This window comes from Poecilia latipinna, unplaced genomic scaffold (assembly GCF_001443285.1).
Source record: "Poecilia latipinna isolate Pla-1442-1.1 unplaced genomic scaffold, P_latipinna-1.0 Scaffold662, whole genome shotgun sequence".
Lineage (NCBI taxonomy): Eukaryota > Metazoa > Chordata > Actinopteri > Cyprinodontiformes > Poeciliidae > Poecilia > Poecilia latipinna.
Window position 1 is genome coordinate 206,046 of NW_015113278.1, and position 13,158 is coordinate 219,203.

The following is a 13,158-nucleotide window of genomic DNA, read 5'->3' on the forward strand; positions in this document are numbered from 1 at the left end:
GGGCGGCGGGTGCGCCGGCCCCCCCCCCCCCCCCCCCCCCCCCCCCCCCCCCCCCCCCCCACACACACACACACACACACACACACACACACACACACACACACACACACACACACACGCACACACACACACACTCAGATTACCTGTATGAAGTTTTTTCACTGATGGTGGCAGAAAAACTACAATTGCTAACAAACATCTGGTGCTGGGGCTGGGCCGTACTCCTGGGGGGGTTGATGAAAGCAGTTTATAATACTTCTGTTTCCTGGTCCCTGATGTCAGCACTGGAGCCTGACTGCATTTCTCAAGGTAGCGTGATGCTGTCTATGGAGTTCTATATTTGCAGCATGATGACGCCCTTGGAAGAAATGACCTTGCGCATGAATATTTTCTTAAATTGGATCTGATCACGGCATTTACTTTTTTTCCTCATTTAAAACATTCTTGTAAGAATTTGCTTTTGTAAAAGCTTCTTTAAGACCTGCAGTTCACTTTTTTTCCCTACTTTATCGTGCCACATCTATGAATATGAATGTATGTTATTGGGATTTTATGTGACTAAGTAATATAAAGGAGCACATTTGTGAAGTGGAGATTAGTTGGCAAATGTGTTTCCATCTCCACTTTCTCAAAAAAGCCAAAATCCAAAACAAACGAGTGTAATTTTTTTTTCTTTCTTTTTTTTTTTTTGCCAAATTGAAAAAATTATTTCGAACTTTACCATTTCTATTAACCGTGCCAGGATTTGATCTCATGATCTTCTTGCTGCAAGGGAACAGTGGAACAAACTGTGCCACCATGTACCTCTGTATTCTACCCCCTTTACTCTAATAAGTAAAGGGGGTAGAATACAGGGGGTGTGGGGTGGAATCCAAGTAGAATCCAAGTAACAAAAGGAGTCTAACTGTGTCATATTTAATCTCGGTATGAAGCTGTGACGGTCTTACAGGTTTTTTAGAGGACATTAGTGAGCCAGAGCTACAGTGGAAGGATTTGGATTTGGACCGTGATAAAATGCTCCAGTCAAAGTACAGATGTAAATCTGATTTAGAATGATAATTTTAAAAACCTGATGTTTTCAAATGCTCTCCATGCAGTCATGTGGATGTCTAAAGACAAGGCTTTTTGTCTTTAGATATTCAAACCCGGGCATGGCGCCCCCCAAAGGACTTGCAGCTTTAACTGATTTGAGAACTGGTTCTACAAAGTTCTGACTCAGGAAAATGAATACAAAGGTCCACCTCACGTTTCAGATATTCAATAATTAAACATGTGGAAAACGTGTATCTTTCCCCTGCCGTGGAGCATGAACCTGTCAGTGCAGCACCTTGCGTCTTTGCCCATTATCCGTAGGAGATGCCAAGTGTGCATTTTACTTCCCTTCACGGTCTGCTTTTTATTGGTTTTTCACATGAGATTGAATAAGACTGAAACATTGAAGTGACGGTCACGTGACACCACACAAAGTAGTTCCTGGGTTTTGAGCTGTCCATGCTTGATTTGACTTGTTTTGGCGCTGAATCCAAACCGACGTCATGAGCGCCGCGTTTGGCTAAGCGGATTCCTATTTCAGGCGTGCGCCACCGTGTGTTTCTGTGTGGCGGTCTGATGCCACTGGTACTGCCCGTACTACTGTCCTCTCATGGCTTGTGCTTGACTCAGCAGATAAATCCTGACCTCAGCTGCTCTGCGCTGCAGACAATAGAAGAGGGGGGGGAGTTCCTAAAGATAGTGCAGGTGTGTAAACAGCAGGTGTTTTCACCGTGTTAGCACACAGGTCCATGTGCAACATCTCAGCACGGCTCATGATTGATGTCCGGGAAACACAGAAAGGCTTTAGTGCTGAGACTTCACTTTAGATGCATGTGGTTTATCAGTGCCAGGCTGCCTGAATAAATGTGTGTGGTGCTGGGATTATGTATGGAGAGAGGGGAGGAGAAAACAAAGCCTGTGCGCTTCTCTTCTGTAACTCCCAACGTGCAGAAAATGTGATACTGCACAACAACGTTCTTGCAAGCTTGCAGTCTTTGATGAAGTGCCTGCTTTAATAGATAAATAATTTGGACGTGGTTTCCATTTATAGTGATCTGATGTCGTTTGTTGTTGTGGCTTTCAGGTGTAGTATTTTTAAGGCCTTATTATTTTTATGCTTTATATTAATCTGTTACACATATGCTTCACCTCGTGGGCTGGGTTTTGTCACTTAGCGGAGCACATAGTTATATCCAGAAAGATTCAGACCTGCTCCTGCAGTGGCTCATCCGTCTTGGCCCACCCCGGGTTCATGTCAGCAAAACAGTCATTTTTAATTCCCAGATAAAACCTGCCATTGGAGACTATCTGGGAATCACCTTTGCTGAATTGCAGAAATGTTTGCAGTGGCTTTGCAAGCATTTTGGGCCACAGCTGACACTTCCTCTCTCCGCCCAGTCATCGGCGTGGTTTTACATCTCAACTTCCTAGCACCGAGAAGCGATAATATCTTTTAGTTAGCCGTGCCAACTGTGCCGCACGGTGACTGGAAATTGTCTGGATAACGGTGGGGGCGCTGAAACCTGACTCCGTGTTATTAAAGCCATTTTAGTGACCAGGAAGGAGAAGTCAGCATTTTTGAAGAAACCCTTGGAGGATACAAAACCCTCCCTCATTCCCTTTCAGCCTTTTTCTTAACCCACACCTGAGGCCCGCCCTGGCAAGAAAAAAAAAAAAAAAACTGTGCCTACTTGCAAATTAAGAAAACACTGCTTGCAAAAATACTCCAAACGCATAAGTCATCAAGAAGCCGAGTGCTGCGTGAGGAGAAGGGGGACTGCGCTGACGGCTATAAGGGCACCGGGTCACCAACTAGTCCTTCTGTTTTCCACTCACTTCCCTGCTTTACTCAAACACTCTTCTCATCTTCACCAGTCGTCCCGAGTCAAACATCTAAAACGTGTTCACACGTTGTGACTTTGCGTTACAACGTCAAACCTCAACGATATCGAGCTCTTGACTGCGTCATCCTTGACAGCCGGGTCTTGTTAGGTTTGCAACTTTCCCTTTTATTTCAAAATAATGCGCCGCTTTCACATAAGATGTGTCGACGCATTTATCTGTCTGTGTGATTTCATTGTGTTTTACTGTTTGTATGTTGCAACTCGGAGACGGGAGTTCCTGCTGATAAATAAAGCTGTATCCTTTCTCATGCTGAAAATCTTTTCTTTCCGTCACTTTACACAACCAACCACTGGAAGAAGAAACCACTGCTTCTTGTGTTTATTGCGTCATTTAAAAGCTTCTTTTGACACATTGTGTTGCACAGCCAGCCTCCCTGGCAAAGAGAATAAAAGGAAGCTAAGGTAACAGGCAGCACATGAAGCCAGGTGCAGACATCTTTAAACTTTTCTCCACATTTCCCCCTCCTTTTTATCTCTGTTACAGGCTCTACTCCCTCATACATGACCTTTAAGCAGAACCATGCCAGGGGATGTTGTCAGTGGATGTGTTCACCTGGTACGGTGGTGTAGGGTTAACAATCCGGGGTGCGACTCCCCCACACTCAGGTGTGGGTGGTGATTATGAGCTGTGTGCAACCGGGAGCGGGAGCAGCTGTGGTCCACCAGTGGCTCCAACACAGCTGTCACAATGACAAAAGAGCAGAAACTGGGGATAGAATAGAGGTGTGTGTGTGTGTGTGTTATCCTATCCGTGGAACTGTGCTAATTGCTGAAACAGCAATAAGAAAATGTCTCTGGGAGAGGCGCTGAGCGTCTCAATATATCCGCACGGTTTGCTAAGTTTGTGACTGCTTTCTTTATGGGCCTGCTTGTGAATGATAAGGTCATGCCGACATTAATTAATCTTGTTATTGTCGGGGTGAGCTGCATTGTTTGATAGCCTCCATTTGTGCATTTTTCCAAAGGTTTACGGTGGCTTCTGTGCGCTTTCCGGTGCGGTTTTGAAACTCTACGCAGAAAGGTAATAACAGGAAGAGTGTTGTGTTTGTGCGTGTGTAGGATTCTGAAGTTTCTAGTGGCGAAGAGGAAGTTCAAGGAGATGCTGCGTCCATATGACGTGAAGGACGTCATAGAGCAGTACTCTGCAGGACACCTGGACATGCTGGGCCGCATCAAGAGCTTGCAAATGAGGTACCTTAATCTTTATATCACAAACACTCATCTGCTTCTTTACGATCTGTAAAAAAACCAAGACATTAATCTCATGGTACGTTTTCTGCCATCGTAAATAATGAGCATAATATATTTCCTATCTTTGCATGCCGGGATTTAATAAATCCTTTGTTTTTCCACAAACTCGTAAAATAGGTCAAAGCAACTGCAGATGAAGTATAACACTTTAATTGTTACATTATATGTGTGTATTTAGCAAAAACAAACTCAGAACGCAGAAGTTTACTACTTGCAGTGCAAATGTATTCATACCCCAAAGCCTTTTAACATTTTGTGACGTTACAAACTTCATTGCATTTCATTGGGATTTGCTAATAAAACATTGTAATATTTAGCCATTTTGTTTCTTATTCTGTATAATTGCAGCACGTTTTATCATTCATATTTTGATAAAGTTAGGAGTTGGGATTAAATTGGTCCGATGGTCAAGATTGCTGGCTATTTTTTTCTTGGCTATGACAGAAAAGGCACTAAAAAATATTTACATTATGCTGAGAACATTGTAGGTAGTAGCCAATTGTAGTCCATAAGTTTGGACTTTAGAAATTGTAACTTGGGTGAGAACTAAAGCGTACGATAAAATTGTTTTTAAAAAAGCGCAATATGAAATGTTTAATCGTCATGGTACTTACTGGACCCTGTTTCCTCTGTGTAATAGGGTGGATCAGATAATTGGGCGAGGAGGTGTTCAGCCTGATAAAAAAGTGCGACCCGAAAAAGGAGAGAAGACGCCTCCAGAACTGGACCCACTGGACGAGCTCAGCATGATGGGCCGTGTGGTGAAAGTGGAGAAACAGGTACCAGAAGACAACGATATTTGAAGAGCGCAGCTGCGTTTCCATTACAAATGTTTGCAAAGCCTTGTCGATTTTCCGATAATGTAGAAAAAAACCACCATTAATTTGGAATTGTGGTGTTTCCACTAAGTAAGAAATGCAATTAAAATCACACATGAATAAGACCGTTCACACGATGAGTTATTAAAAACATGCAGCTCCGTCGTCCTCCTACCACTTTCTGTCGTCTTCCACGTCTTTTATGCCAGTCATCACATCCAGTTGTTGATCGCGTGACTTGTGTGATGCGAGAAAGGTTCTTCCATTTAAATTTTGTGAATTTTGAGATAGTCAATAATTTACCTGATCCTAGCTCAAAAACCTTTTAGCAAAAAACTAGTTTTATTTGTCTTTGGCATGTTTCCATTAAGCAAAGTTGTTTTTTTCCCCCCCGTAATTCCAATTTGTGCAGTTATATGGACGAATGGAAACAGCTAACGAAGCTGTGTGAAACTAACCAGATGGAAAGGTTATAAAGCAGCTGACATCTCACAGTCCAGTGTTGGTGTGTCTCTCTTTAGGTACAGTCTATAGAAAACAAGTTGGACCTCATGCTCAACTTCTACTCCCAGTGCTTGAAGAAAGGCTCCTCTCACATCACGCTGTCCTCCCTCCTGGACCCCGACCTGACGTCTGACTACCACAGCCCCACGGACCACAGAGACCTTTTCCCGTCCGCTAACACACTGAACATCTCCCAGTCTGACAGCGGGAACTTGGAATGACAATGGGACACAGACCCTAACCCCATACAGTATGTTCTCCTTAGGCTGAGTCCTCTCATCCCAAACGTCCCCTTTAATTCAGATCCGTTATGATTGCCCCTCCCATCTCAAGCCTCCGTCCTCAGCCCTTTATCCTGGAGTGAATGTTTCTGGAGCTGGTCAGACATTGGCCACTAGGTGGCTCCAGCTGACGAGGAGCCTCAGCCAAAGCTGCTCACCGCACACGCCTCTCAACTCACTGGATGAGGAAAGTACTTGACTACTGAAGCAGTCTCACCCACTCACATCAGGCTGTATATCTAAACCTACTTTAAAACTTTAATTGTAGACAGACTGTGGAAGGAAGTTTTGCAGATATCTGGAGGAATCGTCTCTTTCCTCTTTTATTGTCCGGTTTTATTTTTCCTTGGGCGCTTCAATCGACTGAAAGTCCCTTTCCGACATTAGGGTGACAACACAGTTTTTCATGCTGTGGTGAATGTAGCTGTTCTTTTGTTCAAGAGAAACTGCAATGCAAGAACAAGAGCCATCGACACATGAAGGAAAAACACAGTTGGACCTGGATCAGCTGCATCGGCACAAGGTCCCACCCAGCGAGGGAAGTTCTGTTTTCCAGATCTGACGTTAATCACCCAAACGTTTCACATGAGGACAGAGTGAAAATAATGTGCTGGATTGACTGTGGATTTGGACTGTACCTTCGTGTAAATTGTTGTTTGTTTTCACTTGTATTTCCTCTTTAGGAAGTCTGGTCTCCAACAAGCCCAACAGCAAAAACAAAAAGAAAAAAAAAAGACACATGTTGTTTCCAGCTCAGCTGGCATTGTATTGAGGATTATGTAGGATTTAATAGAGCCGTGGTGGTCCGTTGTAATTCTCAAATCTCTCTTTTGCAATTTTTCCAGACTACTGTGCGAACTACGACCGTTTTAGTGACATACATTTTCACTTATAAAACAAAACCTCCAGAAGTCTCTGTCTTGCAGCCCGTAATCCGGCCATATTTATTCATCAGACTTGCTTTTAAAGGGATAGTCCAGAATTTTTGAAGAGAAGTTCTGTAAAAACATAATGAAAGGTCACTATATCTGCTGGATCCCGGTTCTCTTGGTGTCTTTGTTTTGTTTAAATCCAGATCTTTGGACCCAGGGGATAAATGTCTAATTTAGCAAATGTACATACTAACTGGCAAAATTTATATCTCTTGTATATTTAAGGTAAACAAAATAATTTGCTTTCTTAGATAATATTATATAAGTTCTGGCTTATTATATTAATTTTAGTCCAAACAACTATAAAGACTACAAACATAATCATGTTTTTCAATAAATTCAGGGTTGAACATCGCCAACAACCAACATTTAAAGTCATGACTAATCATAAATGTATTTCAAGCTTCTTTGGTTTAAATTTGTTAAATTAAATAATTGACTTTAATGAAACTTTTGATGTCAGTTCTATTTATAGGAAATCACGACAGGTTCTGTCTGGCATTCATCTAAACTTTTCAAGCAAAACAAGCTGGCAACGTCACATTCTTGTGAGGTGAAGACTCCAGCAACACTTGAACTACTAGGAAACAACTTCATTTGAAAGCCAACACATTTCAGCTTGTGGCCTTCATCAGGGTCACGTTCCTTCCATGTTTTGAAATTTTTTTTCCCAAGAGTTATTTTTGACTGGATCTAAAGACCAGCAAGGATACTTTGAAGTGACTTGAAGAAAAACTCTCTTTGAGTCAGAGGTCACAAATCTAGTGATGCGTTTGTGTGCTGCAACTCCAAACTGCTCTGATGCGTTAAAAGTTGGAGCCTTTAAAATGCTAGAAGACAACTTTGGTTTCAACCCCCTTTCAAAATAGCATTAGCTTCAGTCTCTGGGTCCTGCAAGTCTGTATTTACCCTAAACGAAGACAGCAAGAAAATGAGTTATCTCTTTTAAGATATTAACTCATTGTTAATTGTTACAGAACTTCAATTAAAAGAACTCTGACAACTTAGATCCTCAATATGAATTTAGACGGACTATGCTGAACGCAGTTTTCTGCACTGCTTTTCATCACTCATATCTGGCCTCAAGTCAGGTAATACCTCACAACCTGTGTCACAAGGGTGGCACAGTTCCTGCATCAGATGTCACATGCACTTAAAGATAGCACAAGCACAGTTCTGAACAATGAATGATGCTCAAGAAATCCAGGTCTATTGCATGACTTTCAGATTATCATTAGTGCACGTTCCATTAAGACGCTTCAGAACAAAAGGGTATGCAGTTGATCATTAAAATGTTACATGCAGACAAACACGAACAACGAAAGCAATTCCTTTATTGGCACTTCATAAACGGAACGCCATTTTGTTGTTTAATTTAGCCTCTGGCTATTTCCATGTATTTAATTTGACAAAACATGTAAAAAAAAAAAAAAAAATCTGTTTTTTTTTAAAGTTTTGTGGTTGCTGACGTAAATTTAGCATTTGTGTTATTTTTTTAGACATAAACTACACAGCTGATCTGGCCCACAGACTCATTGATCTTGAACATGGATGTCGTGTTCAGTGTATGTTCATATCCTGCCTGCAACAGCTAAAAAAAAATCCCTTCTTTGTTTTTGTCCAGTGAGAAATTCTTCCGTCCCCAGTCACGTCCAGCTGACTCAGGTGCTCCACTTTTCCATTTAAGTGAGACATTTAAACAGTGAATGTACTTCATTGCTCGGCCTGTTCAGATCTATTTCTGCTCCAATGGCTCTTGACGCTAGAAGTCGCTTTAGGCACCATCCAAGTTTTCTGCTTATTTCCATGGAACATACTTGGATAGCTTTATTTCTAGGGACTGAATTACTGCAGAGATCCCTGTTTATTAGAGGCAGTGTTACCATGAATGACGCTGTTATTCATGATAATTAATGGAAGATCACATTATTGCATGTTGTTCCTAATGTGGCCCCCGTATTAGAAAAAACACACACACACACACACACACACAAATGTGTTCCAGGAAGAAGATAAAAACAAATAACCTGTGCCTTGTTTCTCCTTATTCTGTGAAAGGTGTGGTGCGCCTTTCTATCTCCTACTTAAAACAATAAAAAAAAAAAAAGCTTGGAAGAAGTTTGTTTTGTAGAAATTACACAAAAGAATGCTTTTTTTTTTTTACTTTTTTTGCGTAACATTTAACGAAAGACAAATTTACTTATAAGAATTTAATCTTTTACAACTACTGCAATTTTCTGAGAATATTACTGTATCGTCGGCAAATCATCGCACCTCCATAGAAACCCATTCAGTATCTTAACACCCTTTAGATGTGGAAGCTGGAGGCATGGACATTTTGTGTCAACACAGGAATCTCTGCAAGCATGTGTGCTGTCACAAGCATGTCACATTAGATAAGATTGGCTTCCACACAACTACCTCTGAGGCCGCTACGGGGCGCTAGTTTAGAAACCTGATTAGGAGAAACAGTTAGTGACTGTCCGACTGACTGAATTCTATGCATGAACCAATCTGCACGTTCTGTTATCTGTTAGTGACGTCCTACCATCCGTCCATCTTTTCACTGACTTGCTGCCATTTGACATTCCACCGCATTACTTTTAGCTGCTTTCCTACTGTAGGTTTTGGAGCTGCTGTTAGAATAAAAGCACGAACTGAACGAGCAATAAGCAAAACGCAAACTCAACACAAAGTCTTCCAAGTCCAAATGGTGGGGCAGTTGACTGAATAAAATGCAACGTTGGTTTGTTTTCTAATCTAACCTATATTTGATCTTTTAAAGAGGTACAAAAAAAATGTGTTTCTGCTGAGAAGAAATTTTTAGAAAACTAACTTATTAATTTATTTGTTTCAGTAAAGCTCTTGGACTGTTTGTTGCTCTGGGTCTCTTCTTTTTTTCACATTATGACACATTCAACTATGGTTTAATACACAACAACAAACTACTTTTGAAAGTTTTACAGTGAGTTGCTACTGTACCTTCCAGAGTTTTCTACACATTCTCACATAACAGGCAAGTGTTAACATGTGGATGTTAATAAATATTAATTTTATTGGATTTTCTAACACAAATTATTATGAGGAAAATTCTTTTAATTGCTCAACTCAATCTCTCAATCTAAATAAAACATATGACCTACAGCTGTTTTTCACAATTCCAGTTAAGGCACAGAAAGGGTTTTCATACTTTTTCAAGACTCTATAGTCTCAATAGCATATAGTAAAATTACCAAAACCAGAAATCGAAGATGTAGACAGTATTTTTGGACCAAGCAACAATTAATTCCGTAGCTGGTCAAAATTTCAGATTCGTCTTCCTTTTCCAGTTCTTACAGCGTCATTTTTCCCACGCCGTAGATGTGGAAGAGCAAAGTCACATTTCGTTTGACAGGATCCACAATTAAATAGGCAAAGGTCTGCTCCTCCTCCCGTGTTCCAGGAAAACACTGGCCAGACTCATCCTGAAGAACAAAAACACAGAAAATGCTTTTTGCTGTTTTCTTGAGTGGCTCCAGGTGTAGTGATATTCAGTGTAGAGGTTTCTTTTGGTTTTCAGATCCAAATCTTATGTGTACTGCTCACTTACATAGGCACAGACTTTGAGGACGGTGGACACCACACTGATCTTCTTTGTTTCTGGGTCCTTTTGCACACTACAAAGTAAATGACTGATTAGTAGTGAAATAAAGGAAAGGATCATAAAGACGCCCTAACAACAGAAAAACCTTGAGTAAAAAATAAATTTGGGTTTCACAATATTATGGGTTTAACACAAAGTTAAAACAAGTGTATAGCATGATCCCTTTAGTGTGGTTCCTACACAATTGATATTTATAGGTGTGGAAAAATGTAAGAAATAAGATGCATTTCTTTTAATTTGTTAACTATTTATTTATCAAAAAGTCAGTCCACCCATATGTCTATTATTTTCCAATCACCAATCCACATATCTGTTTGCAGAATCCCCACCCTTCCTTCCATTCATCTGGTCACCTATTGTTCAATTCTTTTTTCTTTCCTTTCTTCTTCCTTCCCTCTTCACAGTTCAGTTTTTGCAGCCACCATATTAAGCCTCAATCCTGGCATGTAGAGATACAAGGCAGGATTTTGCATTCTTAAAATGAGGCTGAAAAGTGACAAAGCAATTCTGGACACTTAGTTTGAAAAAGTATGGGTTGTGACATTTTGACATTGAAAATGTGTAGGAACTCAGACTCCTGTGCATTCATAAGTAGATTTAATATTTACAAGCAGATTAATTTGTCGTTTTGGTTACTATGAAAACTGGCAAATCGCAGCAATAGGTGGGGGACAGGTTTAATTTAATCTAAAGATTTTCTCTGGGATTTCATGAAAGGCTAGATCACAGGGTTGCTATGATACATTATTTCCAGGTTTTAAGGGCATTCACATTTTACAGCTTTAGAATACCTCGAGACCAGAATCATAGAGAAGAGTTCAATTTTTCTTTATAAGTTGAAGTCTTGTGCTACAGCTCACCTTATCAGGTCTTTGTATATTTTCTTTGTGGTGCTGATGTAGGGGTCGATGGTGTCTTCATACTGACAGAGCGCTCCGCCAAGACACAGGTGCTTGAAAAGGCGGAACAAAAACTCCTTCCGCTCCATCTTCCCAACAACATAGTAGTGCTCAGAATCCTCTTCTTGTAACATCTGGAAGAGGCAAAAAAAAAAAAAAAAGCCTTGAACTTAACTTTGGATACAAACAGGCAGAGGGAGTAAAAAAAAAAGAGGGGATCACCTGTCGAAGTTCATCGTAGTCAGGGTAGACATCATGAAAGCATTTAACTACATGACCAGAGGGCCTCAGGATGCCACAAGAGTAGATTGGATCAAACAACTCCATGGAGATCTTAGTACAGGGCACAAGCTCTGTGCTGACAGACGCTACTGGCCTCTCTACAACACACATGAGTCTCTTAGCTTTTGTCAAGATGACGTAAATTTCCTGCTGTCATTGATAAAAGGATCTCTAGGGATGACATACCAAGAGGCATGCAGACTCCGGCCTCCATATTACTTAGACTGGCAATCACCTGAGGGTCTTTGAAGAAACACTGAAAAACAGTGGAAAGAAACATCAAATGCTTTCAGTTTAGACTGAAAAAATTAAGTTGTGTGAACAAAAGGGAGAACACCTCATTTTTTAAGATTTGCTGTTTTACAGAAAAAAAATAGGGGAAAACGGAATTTGAGTCTCAAAAAGTATGGGATTTTCATGTGAAAATGGCAATAAAATAAGATAAAAATAAAGAAACGCTATCAAATTTTACAGTAAAATATATTACAGTAGATACAATATCACGTCTCACCAAAGCAAACGTTTCATAGCTGTAAGGATGGAAGTTGCTGTCAAAGCTGTACGTCTGAGCTGAAAGCCTCCCCAGCATGGACCTGAATTAAACCCACAATGAGAAACAACACACCTGGACAAACGGGAGAAAGTTAACAATATTTTTACGTCACCATTTCATCAACAGCGTCAAGGTGTTCTTGTCCTCCTGGAAACAGAAGCTCTTAGGAAGAGGACTGAAAGAGAAAGTTTGCTCAAACGCGCTTTCGCCTCCTGCCATTCTGAGTTTCGCCTAGAAATGTATAAAAACAATATAAACTTTAGAGCTGTTTTAGCTAGCAGGTAGTAGACTTAATAATAAGCTTACTCGGTGCCACTACGTTTATTTATTGGAAGGATAATTCCAATTTGCGCGTTTTCTCGTTTAACTTTTAGGGACTCGAATTTGTATGGAGTAGCTGTTTCCTTGGTAACGGACGGTTGGTGACGTCTTGACGCCAAGTATGAACTACATCTTTATTTTTTCCCCCCCTTCAACTAACACCAATACAATTTATTTTAGGTTAGGGGTAATGTATCTACGATGACGTATTTATCACTTATTGTATGGAATTTCTCTTTTAAACAGTTTTTTCTTTGTTTTCAATTTAACGTACTAACCTTTTTCATTTTCACCACCAGATGGCGATATTTATCTGCTTTAAAAAGGTAAATATTTTTCTCATGCTTCTTACGCTTTTGTTCCATAGTTTTTTCTCTCATGTTATAGCATCAAAACGTGGTGCTTTGAAGACTTCCTAATCAGCTTATAAATCACGTTAGAAAGTACAAATCTGACTACTGATTTTATTTCATTTTTTTCTGCTTACAGAAGATATGTGGGAGAAATACCAAATGATTATGGGAAGTCCTGTAGATCAAGTTATGAATATGAGTTTCAGAAAATGTGAGCTGGTTTAAAAGCATTTTGTGCAGTAGAGTTTACGTAAAAAATATTTATAATTTTCACTTAGTGAGCATTTGAGACACTTCTTGATTTAATAGAGAAAGTTACGCTTGCTAGTACTCATTATTCAAGTGCATAGAAGCACACTTTTTATGCATATTGTCTTCACAATTT

General features: G+C 40.2%; 2 protein-coding genes across 5 annotated transcripts in view; one reads left to right on the forward strand and one right to left on the reverse strand.

The window, feature by feature from the left end:
* kcnq4 (potassium voltage-gated channel subfamily Q member 4) overlaps positions 1 to 8,685 on the forward strand; it is a 69,629-nt gene extending 60,944 nt beyond the window's left edge. For all 4 annotated transcript variants that reach the window (XM_015044095.1, XM_015044096.1, XM_015044097.1 and 1 more), the window contains 3 exons: positions 3,996 to 4,127; positions 4,828 to 4,966; positions 5,527 to 8,685. In XM_015044095.1, coding sequence (XP_014899581.1) covers positions 3,996 to 4,127; positions 4,828 to 4,966; positions 5,527 to 5,730 — 475 coding nt within the window. In that variant the 3' untranslated portion in view covers positions 5,731 to 8,685. The remainder of the gene's footprint in view (positions 1 to 3,995; positions 4,128 to 4,827; positions 4,967 to 5,526) is intronic.
* On the reverse strand, positions 8,347 to 12,594 carry cfap300 (cilia and flagella associated protein 300). The gene is made up of 8 exons (XM_015044099.1): positions 12,406 to 12,594; positions 12,212 to 12,330; positions 12,058 to 12,139; positions 11,733 to 11,802; positions 11,487 to 11,644; positions 11,226 to 11,398; positions 10,312 to 10,378; positions 8,347 to 10,186 (listed from the first exon to the last, which is right to left on the reverse strand). Exons 2-8 carry the CDS (start codon positions 12,316 to 12,318, stop codon positions 10,055 to 10,057), a joined length of 789 nt encoding a protein of 262 aa, XP_014899585.1. The 5' UTR covers positions 12,319 to 12,330; positions 12,406 to 12,594; the 3' UTR covers positions 8,347 to 10,054.
* Positions 12,595 to 13,158: the final 564 nt, after the last annotated feature.